Raw genomic sequence first — 12546 nt, forward strand, 5'->3', positions numbered from 1 at the left:
CCATTCTAAGAAGGGATGTGTGGAATGATCAGGAACAAGAAATTCAAACTTTTGGCTGGTGATTACCTCTGGTGTGAAGCTATAGGAGAGGATGGGATTTCTTCAGCTGGGTGGAGGATCCACAGATGTTTCTGTTATTCTTTATAGACTTTCTATATTAAATAGCTAAAATAATTTCTAAAGAGGTTGGGAGGCAAATGGCAGGGATGGGGTGGGGATGACTGCATGTTCTAGGTGGAAAAAATGGCTGGAGGAGTCGTCCACAGGTGTGGAAGCACAGGGCTTGTTTAGGCACTAGTGAGCAGCTCGTGGGAACTGAAGCATGGGGTGTATTCTCAGGGCAGAGATGGGAAAGAGCTATGCTGGGAAGACAAGACAGGAGTGGCTTGGAGAGGACTGTGAACACCTGGCTAAAGAATGTGTAATAAGGTAGGAAAGGTGCCACTGAGAGTTTCTGAGCAGGGGAATGGAAGGATTGCAAGTACAGACTAGGGAGCAGATAGAATGCACCGGGGGGAGGCTGAAGGCAGGGAGGCTGCAAGGGCCTGTGGGGACAGATGATGCTGGGGACAAGGCCGGGGATGAGGGTGGAGCAAAAGAACTAGCAAGGACAGGGCAAATGTGCAAAAGTCTGCAGAGGAGAAGGGAGGATGGGCAGACAGTGGTAACTCCAGGGTGATAGGAAGAAAAGTGGTACCATTAAGAGAGACAAGAACACCAAAAGTAGGAACTGGGGGAGGGAGAAGGAGCTGAGTTATTTCAGATTGGCCATGAGTCTGGGATCAGTTCAAAAGTCAAGAGATATGCAGGAGACAGCAGAGAATGAGAAACCAGGGCTCCAAAAACAGTCAACGCCAGAGCCTGGGCCACGCCAGCATCTGCTTTTCCCCCTTGTCAGCTGATGTCACGTTCAGATGGAAGAGTATATGGAAAAGGGCTCAATAAACTCTAAGGAGCTTTGTTTGTCTTTTTAATTTTTTATTTTTAATTACTGCATATCTTTATAGGGCACATGTGATGTAGTAACACAGGCATATAATGTGAATTTATCAAATCAGGGTAATTAGAGTGTCCATCCCCTCAGGCATTTAACATTTCTTTGGAACATTCCAATTCCACTTTTAGCTATTTCAAAGTATCCCCTAACTTACTGTTAATCATAGTGACTTTGTTGTGCTACCAATACTGTTCATTGTATCTAACTATTTTTTACGCCCATTAACCATCCCTACTCCATCCTCTCTCCCTGCTACCCTTCCCGGCCTCTGGTAACCGTCATTCTACTCTCTGTCTCCATGAGATCAACTGTTTTAATATTAATATTTACCTTAAGGAGATCTGTTAATGTACAATTTTACATCACGTAGAGAAGTGACTGAAGCCAAGGGGGTAGATAAAGCCATGGGGAAAAGAGTGAATGGAGAGAAGCTCACTGAGGCCTGGAAGACCAACCAATCAGACTCGCACCCCTGTGGACTCTGTCCTCACTGGGGCTCCCTGTGACTCTCCATGGCCTCTTTTCAGTCTTTATCTTACTGAACCTTGCAACATCTCACACCATAACTCGATACCTTCTGGAGATTTTTCTCTTCTACCGACTTCTACCACAGCCTTTTAGCAGGAGATTTCTACTGCTCTCGCCGCCGCTGCTTTGTTTCCTCCACTGGCGCTTCTTCATCTCCCCACCATGGAAAAATGCTCATGTCCCCTAAGGTTCTCTCCGCAGCCCCAAGCCTTTTATGTTACATACTCTTTCCAGGTAATCTCACACACTCTGTGGGCTTTAGTGCTACCTACATACTAATCACCTCAGAAGCTTCAGAGTCATGCTTCCACCTGCTCCTGAGACATTTCCACCTCGTAGTTGTACAGCTGTGAGTCCTCTCCTTCAGACGCATTTCCCCACGGGGCTTATCTACAACACACCTTCTCCTGTACTGTCTATTTTGATGAATGGGAGCAGCTCTGATCATTCAAGCAAAAATTCACAGAAGTCATCTCTTGACTCAGCTTCTTCCTTCAACTCCTACTTCCAAACGCCGCCCAAATGCTCCTGAATCTCTCACGGCTGTCCCCTCTTTTCTATCTCCACCATGAATGTATTAGGCCCTTGTCACTTACCTGGAAAACTAAAATAACATCCTAGTTGGTCTTCCTGCCTCCCTCTCCCTCCCCTAATCCATCAGACACGGCTGCAGCCAGAGTTCTCTTCCCGAAACACACATCTGATACGTCATTCGCCACGTAACCTACACACTGCTTAACTGTGACTTATGAGACTCCTGAGGCTTCCTGCTGGCTCTTCTTCCAGCCTCATCTCCTCCTGTTCCCCACTCCTCCATCTACCCCCGATGTTCCAGTTCCCACAGATCACTCAACCATCTCCATAGCATATGGTGCTTTCCTTATCGTTACACATGCGACATGGAAAAGCACCATATGGCTAGGGAAACCCTCTACCTGATATGCTCCTCCCTCCCTCATGTCCAGGAAATTGTTACCCTTCTTCAAGACTCGGTTCCAATATCACCTCCTCTATAATGCATTCTAGGATTCGGCACGCTGGGGTAACCGTCCTCTCCCTTGTAACCCTCACAGCATGATGCATGCCACTGTAGGATTTGTCATATTACACCACAGTTGCTCATCTCTACATCCTACAAGGCTGTGCAGGCCTCAGGATATAGTATTATTCACCTTGCACGGTGTTACATTCACCACAGTGCTCACTGACTGTTTCTGGAGTGAAGACATGAATGCATGAATGAACAAGGGTTAAATTATCCTTCTCACCCACTATAGCGTCTGAACCCAAAGTTCTCCTGGAAGGGAATCTGGAAACAGTCTTATGGTAGTCTACCAGATTAATAGGGTATCACATGCTTACAGTAGCCCCCTACATAGCCATAACATTAACCCAAAGCCAAATGTCTTAGCACCCTCAAGGCCAAAAGGTGGCTATGGAATTCCCCAACTCCAGAAGCGATGTCAATCCTTAAGGTACCACAATGTAGTAGGGTCCACACTGTGCTCAAACCACAGTGACTAGGCCTTTGCCCTCTGAGCAGCGCTAACAACATAGGAGCCTGTTCCCTCCTGAGTTCACTCAATGAATACACTTTTACTGAGCACCTACTGCCTACTGGATACTGCACTAGCTAGGCAAGAAGGACCAAAAGAACTTGGCAATTGTTAAGACCACAGAGCAGCAAATAAGACAGGATTCATCCATTCCACACATACTGGCTGGGCACCTTCGATGTACCAGGCTCCATCCTAAGAGCTGAAAAAACACCAGTGAACAGATAGACAAGCATTCCTGTGCTCAGAGATATAACAAACAAGATGAATCAGTGCAATATATAAAATAGTGGATAGTGATAAGTGCTCAGGAGAAAAATTAAACATGAAAGAAGGGTATTAAAAGTTTAGCTAGGGTGGCCAGGGAAGGCTTCATAGCAATGTGTTAACACAGAGGCATGAAAGAAGGCTGCGGAGACACAAAGAGGGAGTGATTCCTTCAAGGGAAGCTAGAGAAAGCTCCAGAGGGGCATGACTTTTGAGGTGGGTTCTGAAGGATGAATAGCGGGTTCTGAAATGGGCAGAGAAAGAGCACCCAGGTTCGGTGAGGACAGCTGGTGCACGATGGGAAAAGGGAAGGGGCTTTGCATAGTTTGAGAATGGTGCATTTGGGAAGAAGTTCTGCGAGTCAAGGCTAGAGAAGTCAGAAGGATTTTTATGCCACACAAAGGAGAATGCATTTTATTCTGCAGGCAACAGGGAGCCAATGATCATTTCAGAACTGAGAAGCTAGCCAGTCAGCCTCGCTGTGAGGAGGATCATGCTGGAGGCAGTGCTTAGGGCAGACCATGCAAAAGGGCCAGGTAGAAGAAGGCAACTGAGGCCATCTAAGGACATGACCACCGTTCCTCTACTTCCCTGGGCAACGGGAGGCAGGGAATCTGCCCTTGACACCTTATAACATGTGAGGGCTGACTTCAGAATCAGACCACACACATCTGGATTCATCACTCCCACTGCAGTGTTTACATACCTGAAACAAATAGGCGTCCACTTCAAAATGCCAGTGAGATGACAGCTCTTTGTCAAACACGCAACAAAATTTTCACACTTTGCAGCAGAATCCACAATTAATGTTCTTGTTTAGGACTTTAAGTGAAGAACCACTATGATGACTATGCTTTTAGGCTCCTGTATAACCGTTTAAACGGCATTCTTTATATGACATTTTCTGCTATTAGGTGCTTGCTTTTATGGACTAAATATTGTGGCTAATTGCTTAAAATGTTTATGCAAAACTCAGTGGAAGAAGAAATAAGTTAGTAATCAGTGTCAGACAGGCATTTTATTCACCCACTCGGCACTAATCCCCACTCTCTAGGGTGCCATGTGAAAACAAAAATAAAATTTGCTAAGTGTTCTCCCAATTATAAAAGTAATACCTGCTCATTCTAGGTATTTTTAAAAATATTGACAAGTTAAAGGAAGAAAACAAAGCATGCATAATTCCATTCTCCAGATATCCCAACTACTGAAACTTTTGGTGTATTTCCTTTCAGCCTCTTTTCTATAAATTTGTTTTACATAGTTGATACTACACCATATACACAATCTTGTCATGTCATCAGTGCGAATAATTTCCCAGTTAATCATCAGTGATAGCATAAAATGGAACAGGGCACGTGTGGCTAGTCAACAAGCCAAGAGTCTCAGAGGCGAAAGAGACTGTAATGTTTATTTTCATTGTGATTTTTGATAATTCTCACATACATTAGCATAAAATCTTTCAATCTATCCTAATTTGACCCTTGGGAGCTATATAGAATAAATCTAATCCCTGCTCCACAGAAAGGCACTTCATATATTCAAAGATGGCTCTATCATGTCTTTCTTCAGTTGTCTTTTCTTCAGATAAGATCAGCATTTATTTTGATCAGCAATCATACTGCAGTCCCTTCACTAGCCTGGTTTTATCTGAACTCTAAAACGTCCCTCTTAAAATGTAGAACTTGGCTTTGAACATGACACTTCAGATGGGGCTACCATCTCATTTTGTCCATTATATTATACTTTTATTAATTCAGCCTACAGGTATATTAGCTTTTTAATCAGTCCTATCCAATTACTGGTTTCAATAAGCTTGGGCCCCTGTTAAGACAGACCTCCTTTATCCTTTACTAATACAACTTAGTATCAGTTTTTACTAAGTAAATGTTATCCACGCTAAATTTTGTATTATTAGTTTTGCGCCAACATCCTAGCCAATTAAGATCATTTCAAACCCCGATTCTGTCACCTAGCACACTGGCTAGTTTGGAGTTTTTCACATATTGGACATGCGCGCCTTCTACGTGCTCCTCTGCACTGCATTAGACACATGGGGGAGGAAGGGTCCTGCATAGCAGGCTGCTGGTGACCATCCCTCCCGGCTGGCATGAAGCACTAAGTATACAGTCTATAACTCCACCTCAGTGTACTGCCACCATTCAGCCCATGCATCTCTACCAGGGTCTGTCATATGGCTTGATTCTATCACGACAATGTGCCAATAACACTCCCAATGGTTTCTTTCTTTTCTAGGTACTTAAAAATCATCTGTTTAAAATGATTATTTTTAGAATTTTTGCCAATTGTTGCCAAGGGTTGACATCTAGCTTGCTGTTAACTTCCAAAATCATCTTCTCCATTCTGGAAAATGAGAACATTCACTCATCTCCAGTCTTAAATGTACAAATAGATTCACATAAATTAAATGCCCTGTGGCCTGATCCATGCACCCGTCTCTATGGGCACTTTGCTATAGGAGATACTACAAGTTAGGGCAGCTATAAAAGTAGGCTGCCACAGCTAAGGCAATAGGGATAACAACATGTTTTCAGAATTCAGACATAATAATGAAAATTATAAAATAAAAAGATCAAAACATACAAACTAATCTAGATTAGAATTGTTCTAAAAAATGGGTGGGGTAAAGGCAAAAGCTACATTCCCAAGCAGTCTCAAGGTCTCCTGTGTACATGCTGCTGACAGGCTACTCTTCTCTATACCCTGGACCTAGTCCCTCTTAGTCCATCCCATCAAAATATACCTGCCCCTTTAGACTGACCTGGGCAGTGACAACCTACCACATTTGTATAAGTATTTCTGTGACAGCCATAGTGGTTATGCACTCTGTCTTCCCCTTTTGGGGCACCTCTTCTCTATTGTCACCGTTTCATCAATGGAATGTTCCTTTAAATGGTATGGCAAACATTTCGTGGCCATGGACTGAAAAGGTAGAGGGGCAGTAAGCGATACCATAGCCATCCTAGTTCTACACTTGCTACCTAGTGCTCTGTAATTGAACACTTGGAAAATTCTAGGATGGTGGGCCTTAACCAGGAATTTACATCAGTATACTCCTCTATGACGTTTTAGAAAATATAACTGTACCTGGACCACAGGCCTGGACATTCTAATGATGTATGTCTAAGATATATGTACATTTTTTATTTTTAATATTTATGGACACTGTATTGTTTGTTAAGCTCCACAAGTCATTCTCATTTGCGCTTCTGGTAAAGAACCACTGTTCTAAATCTAACTAACTTCTCTAAACTAGCAAATGGTTACAATTACTAACCCATCCCCTACCATTATGAAGGATAAAACTTATATTTTTGATTTACTCTATTCCCTACCTATGCAAGTGTTAGTGTTAAATGAGTTTTGTATAAGCAAAAAATTAAGAGTTGAGAAGCAAATATATCCCCCATGTTAATCTGATCCACAGTCAATCTTACAAAGTAGAAGAGAAACGTTTAGCATTATCTTTAACAGTTAGGGTCATCTTTATGGTCTTATATTCTACTTACCATTTCCAAACTTCTTAAATAAAGACGATAATTTGTGATGTAAACTCTTCCCTTAATGGGGCCATTGAAAGGACATATGTAAATAACTTCTTTGTCTATTAAGATAAAAAAAGTACCCTAAAATAATGGAAATATATACCAAGATACACAACAAATGGCACTAATTTCAAATACACTATTTGGCTACAAATAACTACAACAAAAAAATTACTGAAAAGGTAGATAGCAAGCACTGGCAACGCTTCCACGTTCCTGTGCTAGGTTGAGTTGGGGCAGTGGGGGAACTACATTGTAGTGACAGCTACCTGGGGCAAAGTGACAACAGTGGAGAGCAGAAGTGAATGAGGATACTCCTGCTGCAACCCTCGGGTGGTGGTAAAGGTGATTATTTGAGCTACTTCAACTAGAGGAAGGCAATTCACATAGGACAGTTTCATGGACTAACTACTAGATTGGGTGTTGAGATTTGCCAACCTCTAACCACACAAACATTGTGATGTTTTTAGTAAATAAACGTCAGCAGTACAAATCTTCCTATACGCTATTCTTTAATAGTCCAGAGAAGAGTTTAACTAGGTTCATTTCAAACAACGAAATGATATAAAACAGATGACCAAAAGAATAGTACATCTTTGTAGGATAAATATAAGGAGAAACTAAATCAGAAGAGTTAATTATAATAGAAATATGTCTTTCTCTTATCTTTCAAGGATGTCCTTGAATGTATTACTGGTTTTTACATGTTTTTTTAATGATTTTGAAATTCCTTTCTCCTCAACTGCTAAATAAAAAGCACCCACTAAGGCTACTTCATACTAGTTCCCATACTATCTTGGTTAAGGTTTGGGCACTGATATCCAGCACCAAAACTTCACATGAAGATCACCAAAAGTAAATGATCTTCTTTGCTCTTATTCAGAAATTGGGATGGACACACATCCCACTGGTTTCCATTTCAAGACTAGAATGTGTGCGAGTCTGTGGACACAGAATAGAGTTTCTGGTGGTGCCTGGCTAATTCACAAAGGTACCTTGTCTAAGATCTTCAGCTAATTAGCACCATGTTTTAGTCATTTAAGCCAAATAACTCAGATCTCAGTCAATAAATTGAAAGGTTCCTTGAAACAATGGTAATGATACCATCTCCAAATACATTGAAATCTGAGAGGAGGGTGTTGATCTTAATATAAAATCTGAATGCCCACAACATTAGCACTTGGCTCAGAAGCTGCCAGGTGCTTCTATATTGTTAAGCCAGAATGACTAGGCCCTATCCAATCAGATACCTTCCTCTTAATATAAATTTATCATGAAAAAATAACACATCAAAATGTTACCTCAATATTACTAACTTCTGTTTTCTGTCAAATGAAAGATATTTTAAACCAATAAAGTCTCCTATATTTTAAAAAGGAGAATATTTAAGTCTTCAAGCCTTTCAGTTTATCATTTTAAAGCATACATCATAGACTGGAAACCTTAACATCATTTTGTTCTTAAACCTTCAACTGTAAGAGCTTATAGCTCCAATGAGACACTTTCTAGAGATAATCCACATTTTTTCCCCTAAATCATTCTCAGTCTTTGGTACGGAGACAAGAATATCACTATCCTTGTGAGCATGAAGCTCCTGAAAGAACTCTTTGATCAAAAATGAATGCAGAGTTCTATGTTAATGCTTCGAAACAAAGCTAGCTTATTTGTCTACCTCTAACTTCTAAACAGGAAGCAGGATTGAAGCCACCTGATCCTGCCCGACTTCTCTTCAATGCAAATCCTAATGTCAGAGGGTCCTTACCAGTGATTAGTGTTTCTCCTGGAAGTCGAGGGACAGCCTCACTGAGATCCTGAGTGACTCCATCTCGAGACGTCTGGAAACAAAACAGAAGCATCAGAAGTAATGACATTACATTTGTACAGGTTTTTAAGCAACCCGGAATATAAACAACTAGAAATATGCTTTTTAAAGAAAAAAATAGATTTAGCATTTGAGAAAATTCAAACTGAAAAAATATAATCTAGCATCAACATTCATTAGATATTGTAACTTCTAGTCTGCATTTAAATAATGTTAGCATGCTTTTCAATGATATTAATTTTAACAACTCTTCTAAGCACTTTAAAGTTAGCTTTCAGGAAGGTGATAAAAAGTAAATATTAAGTGTATTTTATAGATACATGTATACTGTGGTAGCTTTCTTTTTTCATATTAAATATTCAGTCATCTTTTGCAGAGAGCAAAAATGAAAACTTTAATTTCATGGGGCCTTAACTGAACAACAATACAATAATTAGCCAGAATCCTATTACAATGTCAGAAAATAAATGTTACTACATATTGAGCTTCTTATTTTACTAAGATTCTTCCTCACTTTTTACTTCCTCACCTTTACTAAGATCTTTATCCTAGATAAGAGGAAAGAGTGGTCTGTCAGAGAACTTTTGAGCTGGCAAGGGCCTTAGGAGCCATTTATATAAATTCTTCATGTTACTTTATTATTTTCTAGGCCTCCTGGTTTTAGAGGTATTTTCCAGGCATGTGCCAATTCAATCACTTCAGCGGCTCTGTCAGGCGGGCCAAGTACTAACCACTAAAATGCACAGGTGAGTTCTCAAGAGTCTCATTTGCCGTAGATACCCATTGTCTTTCAAGTTACTCAGCCGCCCTAATGGATTAATACCAATGATGTGCTCCATGTGTTAGTTTTAAGACGCACGAGGCACATCACTAACATCTGTTTGGGCAAAAGGTTTTTTCAGCAATATTTTTCATTCCATTTTTTCTAGTGTTTGCCAAAAATCACACTGCAATCATTTCATGTGTGAAGTTAGTAATACTTCCCTCAGAATTGTTTTGTATTAAGTGGAACAAAATACACGAGCACACTTTTGTGAATTATGAGGGGCTATGCAAATGAAGAGAATTATTATGAATTATTAAATAAGAGAAATATGAGTTGTATATTTAGGTGAAATATAAGCTGTCAAAGAGGGGTGTTTTGCTGGATTTTTAAATGGTTTTATCTTTTTTATTCAGACACAGAATTAAAATTCCTAGCTAATTGTAAACATTTCTAGTGCTCACAAGCTGTGCATTTTAAATAGCAGGGCAAGACAAATTGTTCCCAGTGAGTAATGCCTTCCTCAATGAGAAACAAAACCACACATCTTATACAGATGTAAGATTGGAAAGACATGATCATAATCCTTTAACACTGCCTCTAAAAACAGTATAATAAGCAAATACAATATTCAGTATGCCTTTTAAATACCAGTTCTAGGTCAGGAGAAGAAAACATAATCCAACCACACGATAAGGGAAGCGAATGTTTGATTAAGACAGGATACCACAGGATTAACATGGGATATACTTTATATCAGAGTAGCATTACACAAAGACTTAAAATTACATTCTTGAAGTTACTCTTGTATTTAGAGCTGATTCTTGTACCATAAAAACACTACAAGAAAATACAATAAAAACTTATATAATCTTGGGGATGAGGGAGGTCCTTGTAGATACCCAAGCAAAAAATATAAAGGAAAAGATTGATAGCTGAGATTACATAAAAACTTTAAATCTCTATATTTCAAAATCAAAACAAAATACCATGAATATAATTAAAAGGTTGACAATAAACCAGGAAAAAGACTTGTAACATGTAATATGTAAAGAACACTTATAAATCAATAAGAAAAGAATCTCTCTCAAAACCCCCCAAAAACAAATAGGCAACAGACACAAATAATCACATCACAAAAGAAACACAAATGGACAACACACTTTAAAAAAAAAGATTCACCTTGTTAGTAATCAAGGAATACAAATGAAAAGACAGCCTTTTGCTCCCTTCTGATTCACTGCTTGGGCATCCTTATACACCTCTGGCAGGAGTATAAATGAAACTTTCTGGTGAATAATCTTAAAGGGCCATGGATACAGCTTATTTTAAATTAGTCCTTCCTTTTAATATATATTCTAAAATCTCCCTCTAATTATACAACTTTCCCCTGGATACTTCGAACCATTTTCTGTTAAAGTTATATTTGTTTTGGTTATGCAACTACTTTATCATCATAATTAGAAAATAATACCAATATCTAGGAAGGTGTAGCAGCCTGCTAAGCGGGCCTTTGCAGTCCACTATCTCCTTCAGAAAGCTTTCAGGGCAGAGGATTGATTAGTACCTTAAACGTAACATCTGGCAGTAATTCACAAGATAGAGGTTCTCAAAAGTGTAGTTACCTGAAAAGGATTTATAAACGCAAAACTCACTTGACACATATAAGGTATTCTATCTAAAATCTTTTCTGGAACAAGGTGAGATAATAAAATCACATGTATTAATGTATTTATGCTATGTGAATGAATAATGAAATTCATAATTCAATAAACCCAATATGACCTAATCATCAAATATGGAAAGAGAAATTCAGAGAAAGAGATAAATTTGAAAACTCAACTTACCCTCTTAATAGACTCATTCTCCAAGGAGTGTGAATTATATTTAGAAGTTGATGCAGAAGCCATCCTGGAAACTACCAAGAGAGACAACATTCAGTATCAGCTGAATCTGTATGCAATTTCAAACTTATATGACACCTGAGATTTACATATTGCAGCTTAGAACAAACGTCACTACTTTCCAGGCCCTATTTGCATATTAGGCCCCAGTGGGAATGAGACATACAAATGACTAAGCAGTGTGCAGGCACTACGTGAAAGAGCTTCAATAAAGGAGCAGGGAACTAGGGAAGAACAGAAAAGGGGAGCTAAATACACAAGGGGAACTCAGTGGAAGATGCCACACACATTTCAGGACCTTTTATTCATAGCACTTAAATTGTCATCTAAAAAAACTTAATGTTTATTAATTGTGTGGCAGACCTCAAATTTCCACACTTCTTAATTTTAAAGATAATTTAGAGGCATCCAGCAGAATGAAAAAAAGAGTGAACAATTTAACTATTTTTCCCTTTAAGAATTCTGTTTTCTCCAATTTAAGGCATTTTAAAGTGGCATAGATTTGATTGAAATCAAATTAGTAAGATTTGATGTAATCAGTATTTTCTAGAGAAAGTATATATTCCATTTAAATAATGCATATTCATCACAATTCAGGCATGAATGAAAGCATCACATTCAGAACATACACAAATACCATTTTAACGCAAGGATCTATTTAGACTTGTGAAGATTACAGCAACAACAGGAAACTAAGTAATGCTTTGGTTATTTTATTTATCAAAGTTTATGACACAGATACATATGAAGTCACTGGGAGGTAAACCACATCCAATTCAACAAGGTGACTGCAGGTATTATAGGATCTATTTGCCAGGCTGCATTAAAAGAGCAACCACACACTAACAAAATCCATCATGGTGAAGATTAACACAACTTGGAATAAAACCTAGTGACCTGATAACTTTGCAGTGCCGGCAACTGTCTGTCCTTAAACGCCCCAAAGAGGTGACGAAGATGTAGACAAAGGCACCACCAGGATGAAGAGGCGGAGAGATGGCCAGGTGAGGGCCATCTTATAAGATTAGGACCGTCAGGATTCCCTGACAAGAGTTCAGCTCTACAAGGGCAAGGCTTGTGTCTGTTTGGTTTATGGCTGTATCCTGGCACACACTGGCACTCACAACTATCTGATGAGCGAATGAT

The 12546-nt window shown here is 39.4% G+C and overlaps 1 protein-coding gene across 2 annotated transcripts in view; it reads right to left on the bottom strand.

Moving 5' to 3' along the window:
* MTM1 (myotubularin 1) overlaps positions 1 to 12546 on the bottom strand; it is a 101090-nt gene that overhangs the window by 67317 nt on the left and 21227 nt on the right. The window contains exons 2-4 of one of the 2 annotated variants that reach the window (XM_069463033.1): positions 11344 to 11414; positions 8674 to 8746; positions 6876 to 6970 (exon numbers count right to left, since the gene is read on the bottom strand). In XM_069463033.1, coding sequence (XP_069319134.1) covers positions 6876 to 6970; positions 8674 to 8746; positions 11344 to 11406 — 231 coding nt within the window. In that variant the 5' untranslated portion in view covers positions 11407 to 11414. Of the gene's footprint in view, positions 1 to 6875; positions 6971 to 8673; positions 8747 to 11343; positions 11415 to 12546 lie in introns of those variants that run through there. The other variant, XM_069463034.1, reaches the window with a different exon arrangement.

The sequence above is a fragment of the Eulemur rufifrons genome, chromosome 30 (genome assembly GCF_041146395.1).
Source record: "Eulemur rufifrons isolate Redbay chromosome 30, OSU_ERuf_1, whole genome shotgun sequence".
Lineage (NCBI taxonomy): Eukaryota > Metazoa > Chordata > Mammalia > Primates > Lemuridae > Eulemur > Eulemur rufifrons.